The 16,035-nt window shown below is 43.7% G+C and overlaps 1 protein-coding gene across 1 annotated transcript in view; it reads left to right on the forward strand.

Annotated features, from left to right (window-relative positions):
• Nucleotides 1-420: 420 nt before the first annotated feature.
• Nucleotides 421-16,035, forward strand: part of LOC132882226 (cathepsin S-like) — a 28,561-nt gene continuing 12,946 nt past the window's right edge. The window contains exons 1-6 of the mRNA XM_060915486.1: nucleotides 421-536; nucleotides 1,832-1,950; nucleotides 10,913-11,035; nucleotides 11,147-11,302; nucleotides 11,442-11,657; nucleotides 14,789-14,945. Coding sequence (XP_060771469.1) covers nucleotides 1,834-1,950; nucleotides 10,913-11,035; nucleotides 11,147-11,302; nucleotides 11,442-11,657; nucleotides 14,789-14,945 — 769 coding nt within the window. The 5' untranslated portion in view covers nucleotides 421-536; nucleotides 1,832-1,833. The remainder of the gene's footprint in view (nucleotides 537-1,831; nucleotides 1,951-10,912; nucleotides 11,036-11,146; nucleotides 11,303-11,441; nucleotides 11,658-14,788; nucleotides 14,946-16,035) is intronic.

A 16,035-nucleotide genomic window follows, 5' to 3' on the forward strand; every position in this document is an offset into this window, starting at 1 on the left:
CTAGAACACAAGATGTTTTTACTTTAGTGCAGAGCTTCCTTGAAGAGATGTTCATGGAGTCTTATTAAGTGAAGACTCAAATTAAATGAACTCAGACTACCAAGTTTTCCTTTTATCAAATCATCATTACTGGATTTCAGTTTAATAAAAGCATAAAGATGTTTGACAGATTAACTGACTGCAGTGAGGCTTTTATCTCTTAAGCAAGCTGAGCTTATCGTCAGAGATCTATCAAAGTCCTAACAATCCTAACAAGATGCAGGTTTACTGGGTCTTTTATCATTAAAATGAAGCACCCTAAGTGTACGATAACACACTGGAACGGTTTCAACTCTGATCAGTTTCTCTGAATGTCATATGCTCAGGTAATTTCCAGCATTATGATGACGCAACTGTTTTGTGCGAGTCTGTTAAGGCGTGGACCTTGTAGAGTGAAAAACTCTTACCTCTGAAGCTCTGGTTTCAGAATGACTAACAATTGTGGCTGCATGAACTCGACTCACCAGGCCATCGATATCTTTGGAAACTGTCAGAAGGCAAGTTCAATATTTCATATCATCCAGCCTTTCCCTTATTTCCTCTAGCTTTTCCTGTTTATCCTTAAACAGCTCCTTGAGAGTCTTATTCCATTGGTTCCTGGTGCACCAGTTTCTCTTGCTCCTGTCCTTCACTTGGCTCTGGGCTTCTCTCTGTATTAGGGACTAAAGGCAGATTGATCATAACACTGTCTCCTGAAAATGCATACAAGTGTAAGAGCATATCATTTTTAGGTTAAGTGATGATTTATTGCATTCACTCAGCCCACAACCTCACATACCTGCCATGTTCATTGCTTAAGAAGACACAGATGTGGGCTTTTTCCACTCTAGACAATTTATCATGAGCTGATATGCAGTTAGGTATTTCAGAGAGATATGTACATCACTTCACTGGTGTCAAGTTAAGTGACTGACTGAGCAATTATAGAGGTAGATGGTTGAGCCATCGTTACAGTAGGAAGAACCAAAAAGGGACCTGGCACAGTAGGAACCACGTCAGATTGTAGGGGCAGCAATCATGGTGTAGTTTAGGTGACAGAAACAGGCATAACAGATGGCAAACTAGACATTTCCTTGAGAGCTTCTTGCCACAGGACTCATAGATTGCCATCACATCACAGACTGTCCATCATCTGAAAGTGGCATGGCAATAGAGAATGAACTATTGGTGAAGTCACAATCAGATGAGTTTTTTCTGACCATGGCCTTCAACAAGATCTGATGGACTTGCCTGGTTTTGGTCTGGTCATCTACCAGTGCAATGGTGTATACATCAATAAACAGATTGTACTAGACCAAAAGCTGAACCAGTAGCACAGGCTATCAGCAGTGATGGAAAAATGTCCTCTACTAGAAAGACTAATAAAAGATACAACAGAATTATAAATTAGTGGCCGACGGGGGTCTTTCTGTGTGGAGTTTGCATGTTCTCCCCGTGTCTGTGTGGGTTTCCTCCAGGTGCTCCAGTTTCCCCCACAGTCCAAAGACATGCAGGTTAGGATAATTGGTGGCTCTAAATTGACCATAAAAGTGTGAATGTGAATGGTTGTGTGTCTCTGTGTGTCCCTGTGATGTGTCCCTGTGATGGCCCTGTGATGACCTGGCAACTTGTCCAGGGTGAACCCTGCCTCTCACCCATAGTCAGCTGGGATAGGCTCCAGCCCATGACCCTGTACAGGATAAGTGATTACGGATAACGGATGGATGTATAGAATGCGTATCTATAATGATTTACATACTATGATCTTTGAGAAAAACTGAACAAGAAGTTTAATTTGTGTTTGTGTTCACAGGTATGATGATGCGTGTCTTGCTTCTGGCTCTGCTCGTCGTTCAGGTTTGCTGTGATATGAATCTAAATGAATACTGGATATCCTGGAAAACTGAATTCAAGAAAAACTACAGCAGTGTGGTGAGAACAAACACATTAAATATTAATTTAAGACATAAATAAACAAACAATAATGTTTTAAATTAGAGTTAAAGGTTTTATAAAAGGTGTATATTGTAAAGTTAAATGAAATGCACAACACTACACTACAGAATGAAAACTAGAAGTTATTAACACTACAGAACTGAAGAAGCACTTCTTAGAGTTTTAAATGATTTAATAGAGTTTCCAGAGACTAAAATCCTTCTTATTGTAAGTCAGTGTGCTGCATTCAGTTAGTGACAGTACTGTATATGCAACAAAAATGTTAATAGTTGTGTGCTTAAAGTTCTTAGTGTTCAGAGTCACACTACACAGGTGTAGCACTTCCTGATGTGGGTGGACCACAGAAGCACTGCAGGCGAGAGTTGATGTTCACACAAACATTTTTATTTTGGCTTTTCAGCTTTCTTTCATTCACTCTTTCACTCACTCACTCACTCACTCACTCACTCACTCACGCATTGTGGTCGGGGAGAGAGCTCCCTTTCTCTGCTCTTTCTCTCCTTTTATGCTCCATCCCTGTAACAAACACACATACACACACGCATACATTAATTGACAGCAGGTGGAATGACTTAGCCACTTACCTTCCCTGACCCTGCCCTCCATTCAAAGACTGCTGCTTGGCCACAACCCCACTGCCACATACACCCACTGCCCGACTCAGGCCGGGGAGCCATCCAGCCTGAAACTGACTCCCCCCCGACGGGACAGGAAGTCTGTCACCACCATCTGCGCCCCTGGCCTGTGGATCACCTCGAACTTAAATGGCTGGAGGGTGAGATACCAACGGGTGATCCGCGCATTGGCATCCTTCATGTGGTGGAGCCACTGGAGGGGCACGTGGTCTGAACAGAGAGTGAAAGGGCACCCCAGTAGGTAGTATCAGAGGGCAAGGACCGCCCACTTGATGGCGAGACACTCCTTCTCGATTGTGCTGTACCTGCTTTCACGCATCGAGAGTTTCCGGCTGATGTACAGCACAGGACGCTCCTCGCCCTCCACCTTCTGGGACAAAAAGGCCCCCAGCCCTCTGTCCGATGCATCAGTCTGCAAAATAAAGGGGAGAGAGAAGTCAGGGGAGTGTAAAAGTGAGCCCCCCCACACAGTGCAGCTTTTACCTCAGAGAAGGCCTGTTGGCACTGCTCCATCCACTGGACCGGATCTGGAGCCCCCTTTTTAGTGAGATCGGTTAGCAGGCTGGTGATATCCAAATAATTAGGTATAAACCTATGATAATAGCCAGCCAGCCCCAAGAACCATCTCACCTCTTTTTTGGTCTTGGGCCTCGGGCAGGCCACAATTGCTGCGGTCTTGTTAATTTGGGGACGCACCTGCCCATGGCCCAAGTGGAACCCTAGATACCATACTTCCACCGGCCCAATCGCACACTTTTTTGGTTTAGCTGTGAGGCCCGCTCGCCTCAGTGACTTTAGAATGGCCCTCAGGTGTTCCAAGTGCCGCGGCCAATCATTACTGTATATTATGATGTCGTCTAGATAGGTGGCTGCATAGGCAGCGTGAGGGCAGAGAACCCTGTCCATAAGCCGCTAGAATATAGTGGGTGCCCCAAACAACCCAAAAGGGAGTGTGACAAATTGGTGTCATCCAAACGGTGTGGAAAAGGCCATTTTCTCTCGGGATAGAAGAGTCAAGGGGATCTGCCAATATCCCTTTGTTTGATCCAGTGTCAAATAAAAGCGAACAGTGCCTAACTGATCAAGCAACTCATCAATGCAAGGCATTGGGTATGCATCAAATTTAGACACCGCGTTGACCTTTCTATAGTCCACACAGAACCAAACCGACCCGTCAGTCTTGGGAACCAGGACCACTGGGCTGCTCCAGTCACTGTGGGATTCCTCGACTATGCCCATTTTGAGCATGGCCTTGAGTTCATCCTGAACCACCTTTTTCTTGTGTTCAGGCAATCGGTAAGGGTGGCTACGCACTACCACCCCTGGGGTCGTTTTGATGTGGTGTTCTATGAGGTGGGTACAACCAGGAAGGGGCGAGAACATGTCGGAAAATTCCTTCTGCAACTTGGCTACCTCCATTAGCTGGGCCGATGAGAGGTTGTCTCCACAAGGGACCGGAGTGGTCAGAGATGTTATCTTTTTTACCTCCGGCCCCAGCTCCGCCTTCTCTGGGACTACCGATGCCAACGCCATGGGGACCCCCTCATTCCAGCATTTTAAAAGGTTGAGGTGGTAGATTTGCAGTACCCCACCCCATCCGTTCACTTCACCTCATAGTTGAAGTCCCCAACTCACCATGTGACCTCAAAGGGCCCTTGCCACTTGGCGACTAATTTAGAACTTGGCGTGGGCAATAATACAAGCACTTTGTCTCCTGGCGTGAACTCTCTAAGGCATGTGCCCCTGTCATACAGCTGGCTTTGACGTTCTTGTGCCTGCCATAAATTCTCCTGGGTTAGGTGCGTTAGGGTGTGGAGTTTTGCGTGCAGGTCAAGAACGTACTGGATTTCATTTTTACTCGGTGAAGGTCCCTCCTCCCAATTTTCCCGTAGCACGTCCAGAATACCATGCAGCTTACGCCCATATAATAATTCAAAGGGAGAAAACCCCGTGGAGGCTTGCGGGACCTCTCGTACTGCGAATAACAGAGGCTCGAGCCACTTATCCCAATTACGTGCATCTTCACTTACGAATTTACGGATTATGTTTTTGAGTGTTTGGTTAAATCACTCTAGTAAGCCATCCGTTTGTGGGTGATAGACACTGGTGTGGATAGACTTAATCCCCAGCAACCCATACAGCTCATGCAGTGTGCATGACATAAACAAAGTGCTTTGGTCTGTCAGGATTTCTTTTGGAATCCTGACCTGGGAGATAAAGCGGAAGAGCAATTCTGCAATACTGCATGCTGAGATATTGTAGAGAGGCATTGCTTCCGGATAACGCATTGCATAGTCCACTAGAACTAAAATAAAGTGATATCCCTGTGCTGACCGATCTAATGACTCGACGAGATCCATCCCAATTCGCTTAAATGGGGTCTCAATTAGAGGAAGAGGGCGCAAAGGTGCTTTTGGAGTGGCCGCAGGATTTACTAATTGACATTCACAGCATGCCGCACACCACCGATGGACATCCCCGTGAATCCCTGGTCAATAGAACTGGGCCATTATTCGGACTAGTGTTTTATCTTGCCCCAAGTGTCCACCCAGGGGATTAAAGTGAGCCGCATGGAATACGAGTTCCCTACGGCTCTTTGGGATTAACAACTGGGTCATTCGTTCCTTAGTTTGAGTGTCCTGCGTCACTTGGTACAATCTATCTTTAATAATGGCAAAATAGGGGAAGGTCGGTGCTGCGCTTAGCTGAAGAGTTTGACCATCGATTACTCTCACTTGGTCAAACGCATGCTGCAGAGTCTCGTCTCATGACTGCTCTAACGGGAACTCCCCAAGGGAATCCCTGAGAGAGGGAGGAGGAGCGGGCTGCTCCTCACTCTGACACGGTGTTGACGTAGACGGCTCTGCGACAGCTTCTCCAGTCAATGCCACACCGGGATCTTCCTGTGACCTACTAGTGCAGGACCCACTGCATGTTAAATATTCCATTAGGTTTTTAAATCCCAGCCAATCAGTACCCAAAATCAACGAGTGGGTGAGACAGGGACTAACCGCCACCTTTATTCTATGCATTTGGCCCCCGGAATAGAATTTGGACAGACACTAGAGAGTAATGGTGAACATCCCCATGCACACACAACACTTTCACCACTTGTGCTCCCCCCAATGCCTCACCTTGCACCAGGCATTGGTGAATTGAGGTCTGATTATGACCAGAATCCACCAAAGCGTGATATGTAGCCCCTTGAATACTCACCGGTATGCGATACATTCTGGCCCGATCAGGGGCAGTTTCTGGTGTGTCAGGGATCTGGATTACAGCACCCACCTCCCTTGCAGAGCTCTGACCCTGGAGATGCTCCGATTCCCTGCCGCGCCTGTCACTGGACCCATCCTTCCGGAAGTCAAGAGACAAACTGCTCCAGTGCCACCAGATTGATGAGCTTGTCAGCGTCGCAGTCTTCTGCCCTCAGCCACAGCCAGCAGGCGTCCCGGAGTTACTGGCCGAATGCAAACGGCCGGCTGACCTCCTCCAATGCCAGTGTCCGGAAGCGTTGGCGATGTTGCTCCGGGGAGCGGCCGAGACGCTGCAGGATGGCTTTCCTTAGGTCCGCGTAGACCAGCCGGCTGACAGCAGGGAGCTGCTGCACTGCAAGCTGCACCTTGCCAGTCAGGAGCGGGAGGAGGCACGCCGCGCACTGCTCCAGCGGCCACCCCCATGCCTTGTCTACTTGCTCGAAGAGAGCAAGGAACGCTTCTGGATTGTCCTGCAGTCCCATCTTCGTGAGGGTGGCGGCAGCGGTGGTTGATGCCCCTGCTGCCACGAGCAGGTGCCGGAACGCCTGGCGATCTTCCTGCTGGGCCACCATCAAGGCTTTGATGCATTACTCCTGCTCCTTTCGGAGGGTGATCAGCACTTGATTCTGGTTCTGCTGGGTGGTAGCAAGGGCAAGGATGAGCTCTTCGAATGGCGAGGACTCCATGGGGTGGTTCCCTTCAGTGCTACCAGGTTTCAGCACCACTGTAGCACTTCCTGATGTGGGTGGAGCACAGAAGTATGGCAGGCAAGAGTTGATGTTTACACAAAGTCTTTGATTTTGGCTTTTCAGCTTTCTTTCATTCACTCACTCACTCACTCACACATGCATTGTGGTCAGGGAGAGAGCTCCCTTTCTCTGCTCTCTCTCTCTACTTTTATGCTCCATCCCTGTAACATACACACACACACATTAATTGACAGCAGGTGGAATGACTTAGCCACTTACCTTCCCCGACCCCGCCCTCCATTCACAGACTGCTGCTTGGCCACGCCCCCGCTGCCACAACAGGTTTTTAACTTGAAGCGTTTTCTTGGGTAAAGACATCAAGAGTGATGATTTGCAGTTGTGTCTCTACACTTGCCTTCAAGCCTCATAAAAATATTGAATAAAAGAAATGTGCACTGATCAAGCAGATCAAGGTTTTGTATTTTGCTGTAAATTACTATCTGATGCAGCATGAAAGAAATGTATGCTTGTGGTCAGAAGTTTACATACACTCATGGATGTGAATGTGATGGCAATATTGGGATTTTTTTCAATATTGATTTTTTTTAACTGTTCTATTTCTGGGGAAGAATAATTATACAAAATACATGTTTAATAGAAAAAAATGGTACAAGTTTTAATTTATTTTGGGATGTTTGAAATGAACACGGGGTCAAAATTATACACACAGGGTCAAAAATTTACATACAGCACACTTAATTATTTGGTTAAATGTTCCTTAGCAAGTTTCCCCTTGACCAGACACTTTTGGTAGCCATCAACAAGCTTCTGTCAGAATTCTGGTTAGATATTTAAACACTCTTCTTGGTAGAATTGGTAGAGTTCAATTATATTTGTTGGGGTTTTTTTTTGGCATGGACCCAACTTTTAAGCACATATTTTTGATAGAGTTGAGGTCAGGACTCTGGAAAGGTGATTTCAAAAGCTTACTGTTAGCCTCTCAGTTTATGTGAGTTTAAAAAAACATGTGACTGGGTGTAATTTGGGTTTCTCACCAAAGTGTTGTGATAAGACTGTTCCCACTCCAGACTCGAAAGCATCTACTTCTACCATGAAGAGTTTATTAGGGTCAGGGTGTTTGAGGATTGGTGCTGTTGTAAAACCTGTTTTGAGCTTGTTAAAGGCCTTGTTAACTTCAGGGTTCCAATACAGGCATTTGGGTCCTTTTTTTTTTTTAGTAGCACAGTAAATGGGGTGACAATGGAGCCAAAACCACTTTGCAAACCCCAGGAAGCATTGGAGCTCCTTGAATGTAATAAGGGTGGGTCATTTGATTAAGGCTAATACCTTGTCTTGGTCTATTCTGACTCCTTGGGCACTGATGAGATACTCCAGGAAGGAGATCAAAGTGACATGAAACTCGCATTTTTCTGCTTTGATAAATAAGTGGTTGTTTAATAGTTTGGCCAAGAACAACTTTACATGGACTTTGTGACTGTCTAAGTCTGGGGAGCAGCTGAGGATGTCATCTATGTATGCAATTACAAACTTGCTGAGCATATCCCAAAGAACATTATTGATCAAGCACTGAAACACCCTTGGCATGCAGGATAGCTCATATGGCATAACCAAATATTCATATTTGCCCAACATGGTGCTAAAAGTGGTTTTCCACTCATCTTCCTCATGTACATGTACCAGGTTGTATGCACTGTGGAGGTCCAACTTGGTGAAAATTTTGGCTGAACAAAGTTTTTCCAAGACAGATGGCACTAGAGGCAGAGGATATTAAGATTTCACAGTGATCTGGTTTAGGCCATGGTAGTCTGTACATGGTCTGAGACCTCTTTTTTGCCACATAGAATACTGCAGAGGCAGATGATTTGGAGGGATGGATGTACCCTTGTTTTAGGGCCTCTTGCACATACTCCTCTATGGCCTTTTCTTCTGAAATGGCCAAGGAGTAGATTCTGCAATGAGGAGGTGTGGTTCCAGGGAGGAGCTCAATAGTACAGTCATAAGGGCAATGAGGGGGCAGTCCACTGGCCTTGTCTTTGCTGAAGACTTCCATGAGATCTTGGTAGCATTTGGGAATGTGGGCCATGGTGGTTGTTTCCAGACTCTCCACCATGGTGGAAGCAATTGTGAGTATTGAGAAACCGAGGCAGTGTTGTATGTAATGTGGGAGCCACTTAAAAATGTCCTTGTCTTGCCAGGAGATCTGAGAGTCTTGTTGTAGCCAGGGAAATCTGAAAATCATAGTTTGGTTCTGGGTTTTGGTGAGTAGAAAAGAGATTGTTTCCTAGTGATGGGGCTGGGTATATGTGGTAACAAGCCCCTCCCTGATGGGTCCACCATCAATGGCCCTGATGCTGAACAGCTACTTGAGATCTTGTGAGGGTATTTGCAGTCTCTTAGCAGTCTTGCTGGCCATGAAGTTGCCAGTGGTGCCAGAGTCTATCAGGGCAAAGATAACAGGGACCAAATCTGAGAGCTTAACCATAACATCAATCTTGAATGACTTATTAGAGACATAGTGAGAGGGGCTCACTGAGGGAGGAATAGAAGTGTTCAGAGATTGCTGAACTCTTGTGGGCACCCTGGTGCTTCCAGGATGAGCAGGACAGTGTGCCAGAAGGTGTGTTATCATCACAATAGAAACATAGCACCTCTCTCCATCTCTGTTCCTGTTAAGACTGGGTCTGTAGAGTGTGTGAGATGTCCATGGGTGTTGGGGTTTCAAAGCTCAGGGCCTCAGTTACGTAGCCTTGGAGGGAAGGACAGTTTTGGAGGAGGTGGTCCAAGTGGATGGACAGATCTATAAGAGAATCTAGTGTGGTTTGCTCATCCCAACATGCTAGCTCTGTCAAAATGATGGGGTCAAGCCCTTGACAAAATGCCACCTTAAGAGTTGGTTCATTCCACCCACTTCCCATGGTGATTGTGCAGAACTCTAGGGTGTACTCTGCCACCCACCTGCTCCCCTGTTTGATGGTGAGTAGTTGTTCCCCTACCTCCACATCTTCAAGACTATGGGCAAAGACCCAGTGAAACATTTCAATGAAACACTTGTAAGATGTTGTGGGTTCTTCACCCTTCTCCCATATAGCAGCAGCCCATTTAAGTGCCTTGCCAGTAAGCAGGTTAATCAGTTGAGCAACTTTCTGCTGGTCAGTGGCTCCTATCTGTGTTGTAAAGTATAGTGAGAATTGTAACAGAAATCCCTTGCAATATGACACATCTCCTGAAAATTTATCAGGTCATGGAATGAGTGAGGTTGTGCTCATGCCTGGCACAGGGTGCATGAGGAGCACCTGCGAAACAGCCACTGTCAACTAGGAGACGCACATTTCCATCTCCCCAAGCCACTGCTGTTGTTCTCCTAAGAAATGTCCCTGCGCAACTAGTGCAGCCTGGCTTCTCTCATCTGCTGCATCCATGAGGTGGTGAAATATTCTATCAGTGAAGCAGGTGATATTAGGATGCAATTGAAAGGGAGATTTTCATGAAGACAGACTGATAAAAAAAATCCAATCCGTTAAACAAAGGCAGGCTCAAAAACAGGCAAGGGAGATGCAAGTCACAAACAAGTTTTCCAGGGCTGAGACAGCAGTCAAAATACAAAATACAAAACAGAGTCAAAAACCAGGGCAGCAATGTAAACAAGCAGCTTGGTATGAACAGACACCAAGTACTGAGCAATACTTCACCTTGAGTGAATATGAAGTGAGTCCTATTATGCTGTATGGTAATGAGGCTGTAATGAGAAACAGGTCTTTAGTAGTCTGGAGATTTGTATCAGTGTGTGGAGGCCATGTTGGAAAATTGCTGTGCATTCTGGGAACTGGAATCTTGTGTAAGAACATAAGCTGACATGGCAACCTGTGTTCCCTCCCATTTTCAAAATGTAAACCAATAAACAAGAGACAAATTTAACTGATGTACAAATAAACAAATCAAATATAATCTACAGTTTTTGATTCCTTTGGGGGGCTTTTACCCAGAGCCCGACACTATGTTTCATAAGAATTTTTTTTCTTGTAGAATTTTGTAAAATGTTTTTTTTTTACAAACCCTCATTTGAGACCAAGACCATATTAAATGAGACTGAGGCAAGTCTGAGTACAAATTCCAGTAAGCCCAGGAAAAGCCCCAGTCGATACAGACTGGCCACAAGACAAGTCTCGAATCCAAGCCCAGACTTGAATTGTCCAGCTGCACATTATGGTGAAAAATAATAAAGTCACATTTTTGTAAAGGTTGTTTCAAATGAAGAGCAAAATAAATTATTAGCAGGGTTTTTTTTTTTTATGTTCATTGAAACTGTTCTGTGGGTTTGTGTGTGTGTGTGTGTCAGAGGGAGGAAGCATACAGGAGAACAATTTGGGAGAAGAATGTTTTGAAAGTGATGAAGCACAATGAAGAAGCTGCAGCAGGACAACATACATACACCATAGGGATCAATCACCTTTCAGACATGGTACGACCCAGTATGTTCCAGTATTTATTTGTGATGTTCATGCGGTTTGACGTGGAAGCCAAAACTCTCTCTTTCCATTTCACCTTTCTGTGTGTGTGTGTCTGTGTGTAGACAACAGAAGAAATCAATGCTAAACTGAATGGTCTGAGGGTGGAGGATTTTGCTCCTTGGGATGCTAATGAGAATTTCACCTTGGTGAGTGATTTCCCCCTCCCTCCCAGTGTGAACTGGACTGAGGATGGATTTGTCACCCCTGTGCAGAACCAGGTATATATGTGTATTAGGAGCTTTTCAAATAACACAATAACATATGTGTTCTTATCTGTTTTTGTGGAAAAACAAGGAAACATGATAGTTTAGCTCATACATATCTTCACTTTATGTGTGTTTCTGAGTTTGTGTGTAGGGTGACTGCAACTCGTGCTGGGCATTCAGTGCAGTTGGAGCTTTGGAAGCTCAAATGAAGAAAAAGAAGGGTCGGCTTATTCCTCTAAGTGTTCAGAACCTTGTAGACTGTGGTAATGAGACAGGAAACTTTGGCTGTGCTGGAGGATTCATAAGTAATGCCTTTACTTACATTATAAACAAAGGAATTAGCAAGGATGCCGACTATAAAAACATGGTACAGATATCTTTCTTTTTGCAAGTTTATTTATTTCTATACATATTCAATCATTTATCTAGTTCCTAATTTACTTCTGCCAAACCATTATATAATAATTAGGAAATGTGTCTTATTTACCAGGCAGTGTCTGATGCATCCATCCATCCATTATCTATGCTACTTTCAGTGTCTTCCAAAAGTATTCATCTCCCTTTGTATTTGTCCTGTTTTGTCGCATTATGAGCTGGAATTAAAATGGATTGGGGGGGTTAGCACCATTTGATTTACACAACATGCCTACTACTTTAAAGGTGAAAATTGTTGTCTTATTGTGACACAAACAATAATTAAGATGAAAAAAAAACAGAACTCTGGAGTGTGCATAAGTATTCACACCCTTCCATATGAAACCCCTAAATAAGAGCTGGTCCAACCAATTCACTTCATAAGTCACATAATTAGTTGATTAAGATCCGCCTGTGTGCAATCAGTGTCACATGATCTGTCACATGATGTCTAGATAAATCAACCTGTTCTGGAAGGACTCTGACTCTGCAACACTACTAAGCAAGCAACATGAGAACCAAGGAGCCTCCAAACAGGTCAAAGTTGTGGAGAAGTATAGATCAGGGTTGGGTTATAAAAAATATCCCAAACTTTGAATATCCCAGGGTGCTCCATTAAATCCATTATAGCAATATGGAAAGAATATGGCACCACTACAAACCTGACAAGCAAAGGCCCCACCCACCAAAACTCACAGACCAGGCAAAGGGGGCATTAATCAGAGATGCATCAAAGACACCAAAGATAACACTGAAGAAGCTGTAAAGATCCACAGTGGAGATGGGAGTATCTGTCCAAAGTACCACTTTAAGCCATACACTCCACAGAGCAGGGCTATATGAAAGAGTGGCCAGAAAAAAAGCCATTGCTTAAGAAAAGACATTTGGAGTTTGCCCAACAGCATGTGGCAGACTCCCCAAACACATGGAAGAAGATTCTCTGGTCAGATGAGACTAAAATTGATCTTTTTGGCATGGGAAATGCCATGTGTGTCACAAGCCCAACACCCTGAGAACACCATTCCTAAAGTGAAGCATGGTGGTGGCAGTATCATGCTGTGGGGACATTTTTCATCTGCAAGGACAGGAAAACGGGTCAGGACTGAAGGAAAGATGAATGGCACTAAATACAGGACAATTCTGGAGGAAAACCTATTTGAGTCAGCCAGATGTTTGAGACTGAGATGAAGGTTCACGTTCCAGCAGGACAATGACCCTAAATATACTGCTAAAGCTACACTGGAATGGTTTAAAGGGAAACATTTAAATGTCTTGGAATGGCCTAATCAAAGTCCAGACCTCAATCCATTTGAGAATCCATGGCATAAATTGAAGATTGCTGTACACCAACGCAACCCATCTAACTTGAAGGAGTTGGAGCAGTTAAGCGCAAATGACAGTCAGAGACTATTCCCTGATCTGAAGGCGCAGGGAAACAACCCTCTCATTTACCAGGGAGAATTTTGATGTTAGTGCACCGAACTGGGAGGCTATCAATAGCCCCACCCCTGCCCGGTGCCACTCACCCTTGGCAACTCCAACATGGAAGAGAGTCCAACCTCTCTCCAGGAAGTTGGTTCCAGAGCCCAAGTTATGCATTTAGGTGAGCTCAAATATATCTAGTCGGTACCTCTCAACCTCATGCACAAGCTCAGGCTCCTTCCCCACCAGAGAGATGACCCAAAATCTAGTTTTGTCAGTTGGTGATCAGTGCACCAGGGCCTCCGCCTTTGGCTGCCACCTGATCCACTATGTACCAGACCCTTATGGCACCTGCTGTGGGTGGTGGGTCCACGAGAGTGGTTCTGTGTTACTCATTCAGGCTAGGCCTGGCCGGGCCCCACGGACATAAGCCTGGCCACCAGGCACTCACTGACGAGCCCCTCCCTCAGACTTGGCTCCAGGGTGGGGTCCCGGTATACCTGGTCCAGGCGAGGGCACTCGGATCCTTGCCGTTTCTCTCATAAGGGTCTTCAGAACCGCTATTTGTCTGACCTCTCTTCAAGGACCTGTTTGCCTTGGAAGACCCTACCAAGGGCGAATGCCCCCAACAACATAGCACCAAGAATCACTGAGGCACTCAAACCCCTCCACCACACTAAGGTGGCAATTCAAGGAGGGGATAAGCCAAACAGTTTCCCAGAACATCTTCAAGGTCACCTGAAAATCATTTTCCATGGCCTTGCCAAACTCCTTCCATACCTACACAAAAAAGTATACCATGGTCTTAAGTATCAGGTTAAGAAAACATTAAAAATATTAAACAAGCAAATACAACTGTTTACAACTTTGTAAGTTCTCAAAGATCAGGCCATGGCATTTAAACAGTGACAGAGTGTGTGAGGGTGTGAGGGCAGTTTACCTGAGCATCCACAACAGTATCCAGTAAGCAGGTCCATTCAAACATGAGCAACACTTTCTTATCTTTCACTCACAAGTCATGTGAATTCTTGAGAAAACTGTGTTTCAATAAAAAGTAAAAGCTGAATTGAAAATGTGTGCTTTTGTAAGGTTGTGACTACGTGTAGTTTGTACACCTCCTTTACTGTGACTGACAGACATGTAGACCACACCTCCTTCACTGTGACTGACAGACATGTAGACCACACCTCCTTCACTGTGACTGACAGTCACAGTGAAGGAGGTGTGGTCTACAAGCTGAATTGAAAATGTGTGCTTTTGTAAGGTTGTCTTTTTTCACCACCTCTGACAGCAATTTCATATTACTATGTGTGTAAACACTGTTTTACATTTTAAGTTTTTATTTCTACAAAATCAAACACAAAAACCTTGGCTTTCACCCCTGCTGAAGTCCACCTCAGCCCTGTCACCACCTCAGCCCCAGACTTTAATGTGTTCTCCACATAGTTAACTCAATAACAGGATTGTTAGCCAAACATGTAGATAAAAGTGTAGGTGCCTTTTGGTGTCCAATTTTTCTTATTTTGAGTGTTTTTTTCTAGGTAACCACATTGCCAAGCTCTTCGTTGTCCAATATAGTATTTTTATTCTCTTCATTTAAAGAATATTCTGTTTACCACTCATATAATATTGTTGTCATTTTACTGTTTCATTGTGTATCAGACATGTGATACCGTCCATCGTAAATACGGACGCTGTTCTGGTTTCCGGGTTCTTCAACGCTTTAATGAGTTTGAGCTGCAGAAGGTGGTGGCTAACATTGGACCGGTTGCAGTGGGAATTCATGTTAGTTATGAGTCATTTCACCATTACAAGCAAGGTGAGACACACACACACACAAGCTGTACTTTACCAACTTGCTATGCAACTGTCCATTAATTATCCAATGCTTATAATCAAGTGTGTGTGTGCATTTGAAACTAGTGTGTGTGTGTGTGTGTGTGTGTGTATATATATATATATATATATATATATATATATATATATATATATATATGAGTGATTCCACGCTTATGGGTACTGAAATGACAACATGAAATTATTTTTAAAAATTCACCTAAAACCATTTCTTTTTTTACCATCAGGTCACAAAACATGTAATCTTTAATGAATGATATGTTAAAAGATAACTTTAATTTTCTGAGATGTAATAAAAACATATTTATATGCCAAAGTCAAGCCTATGAGTTCCAAAATGATGTCTGTTACATTACTTCTGTTACGATTGTCCATCTCGCGTCTGCTACAAATTAATTACAATCTAGCTATATACCATGTTAATCTTATTGAAAGAATGTGTATGTTTATTCTACTACACATGTTTATTAATTATATTTGCTAAAACATCACCTTCCTATGTTTCAAAAAGTAATTCTACATTGTTAAAATTGAGAATCTATATGTCCACAACACTTCTGTTACGTTCTGACTTTGGCATATAAATATGTTTTTATTACATCTCAGAAAATTAAAGTTATCTTTTAACATATCATTCATATCATTCATCATAAAAAAGAAATGGTTTTAGGTGAATTTTTAAAAATAAGTTCATGTCCCCATTTCAGTACCCATAAGCGTGGAATCACTCATATATATATATATATATATATATATATATATATATATATATATATATATATATACAGTGGTGCTTGAAAGTTTGTGAACCCTTTAGAATTTTCTATATTTCTGCATAAATATGACCTAAAACATCATCAGATTTTCACACAAGTCCTAAAAGTAGATAAAGAGAACCCAGTTAAACAAATGAGACAAAAATATTATACTTGGTCATTTATTTATTGAGGAAAATGATCCAATATTACATATCTGTGAGTGGCAAAAGTATGTGAACCTTTGCTTTCAGTATCTGGTGTGACCCCCTTGTGCAGCAATAACTGCAACTAAAC

The sequence above is a fragment of the Neoarius graeffei genome, chromosome 2 (genome assembly GCF_027579695.1).
Source record: "Neoarius graeffei isolate fNeoGra1 chromosome 2, fNeoGra1.pri, whole genome shotgun sequence".
In the NCBI taxonomy this organism is placed as follows: domain Eukaryota; kingdom Metazoa; phylum Chordata; class Actinopteri; order Siluriformes; family Ariidae; genus Neoarius; species Neoarius graeffei.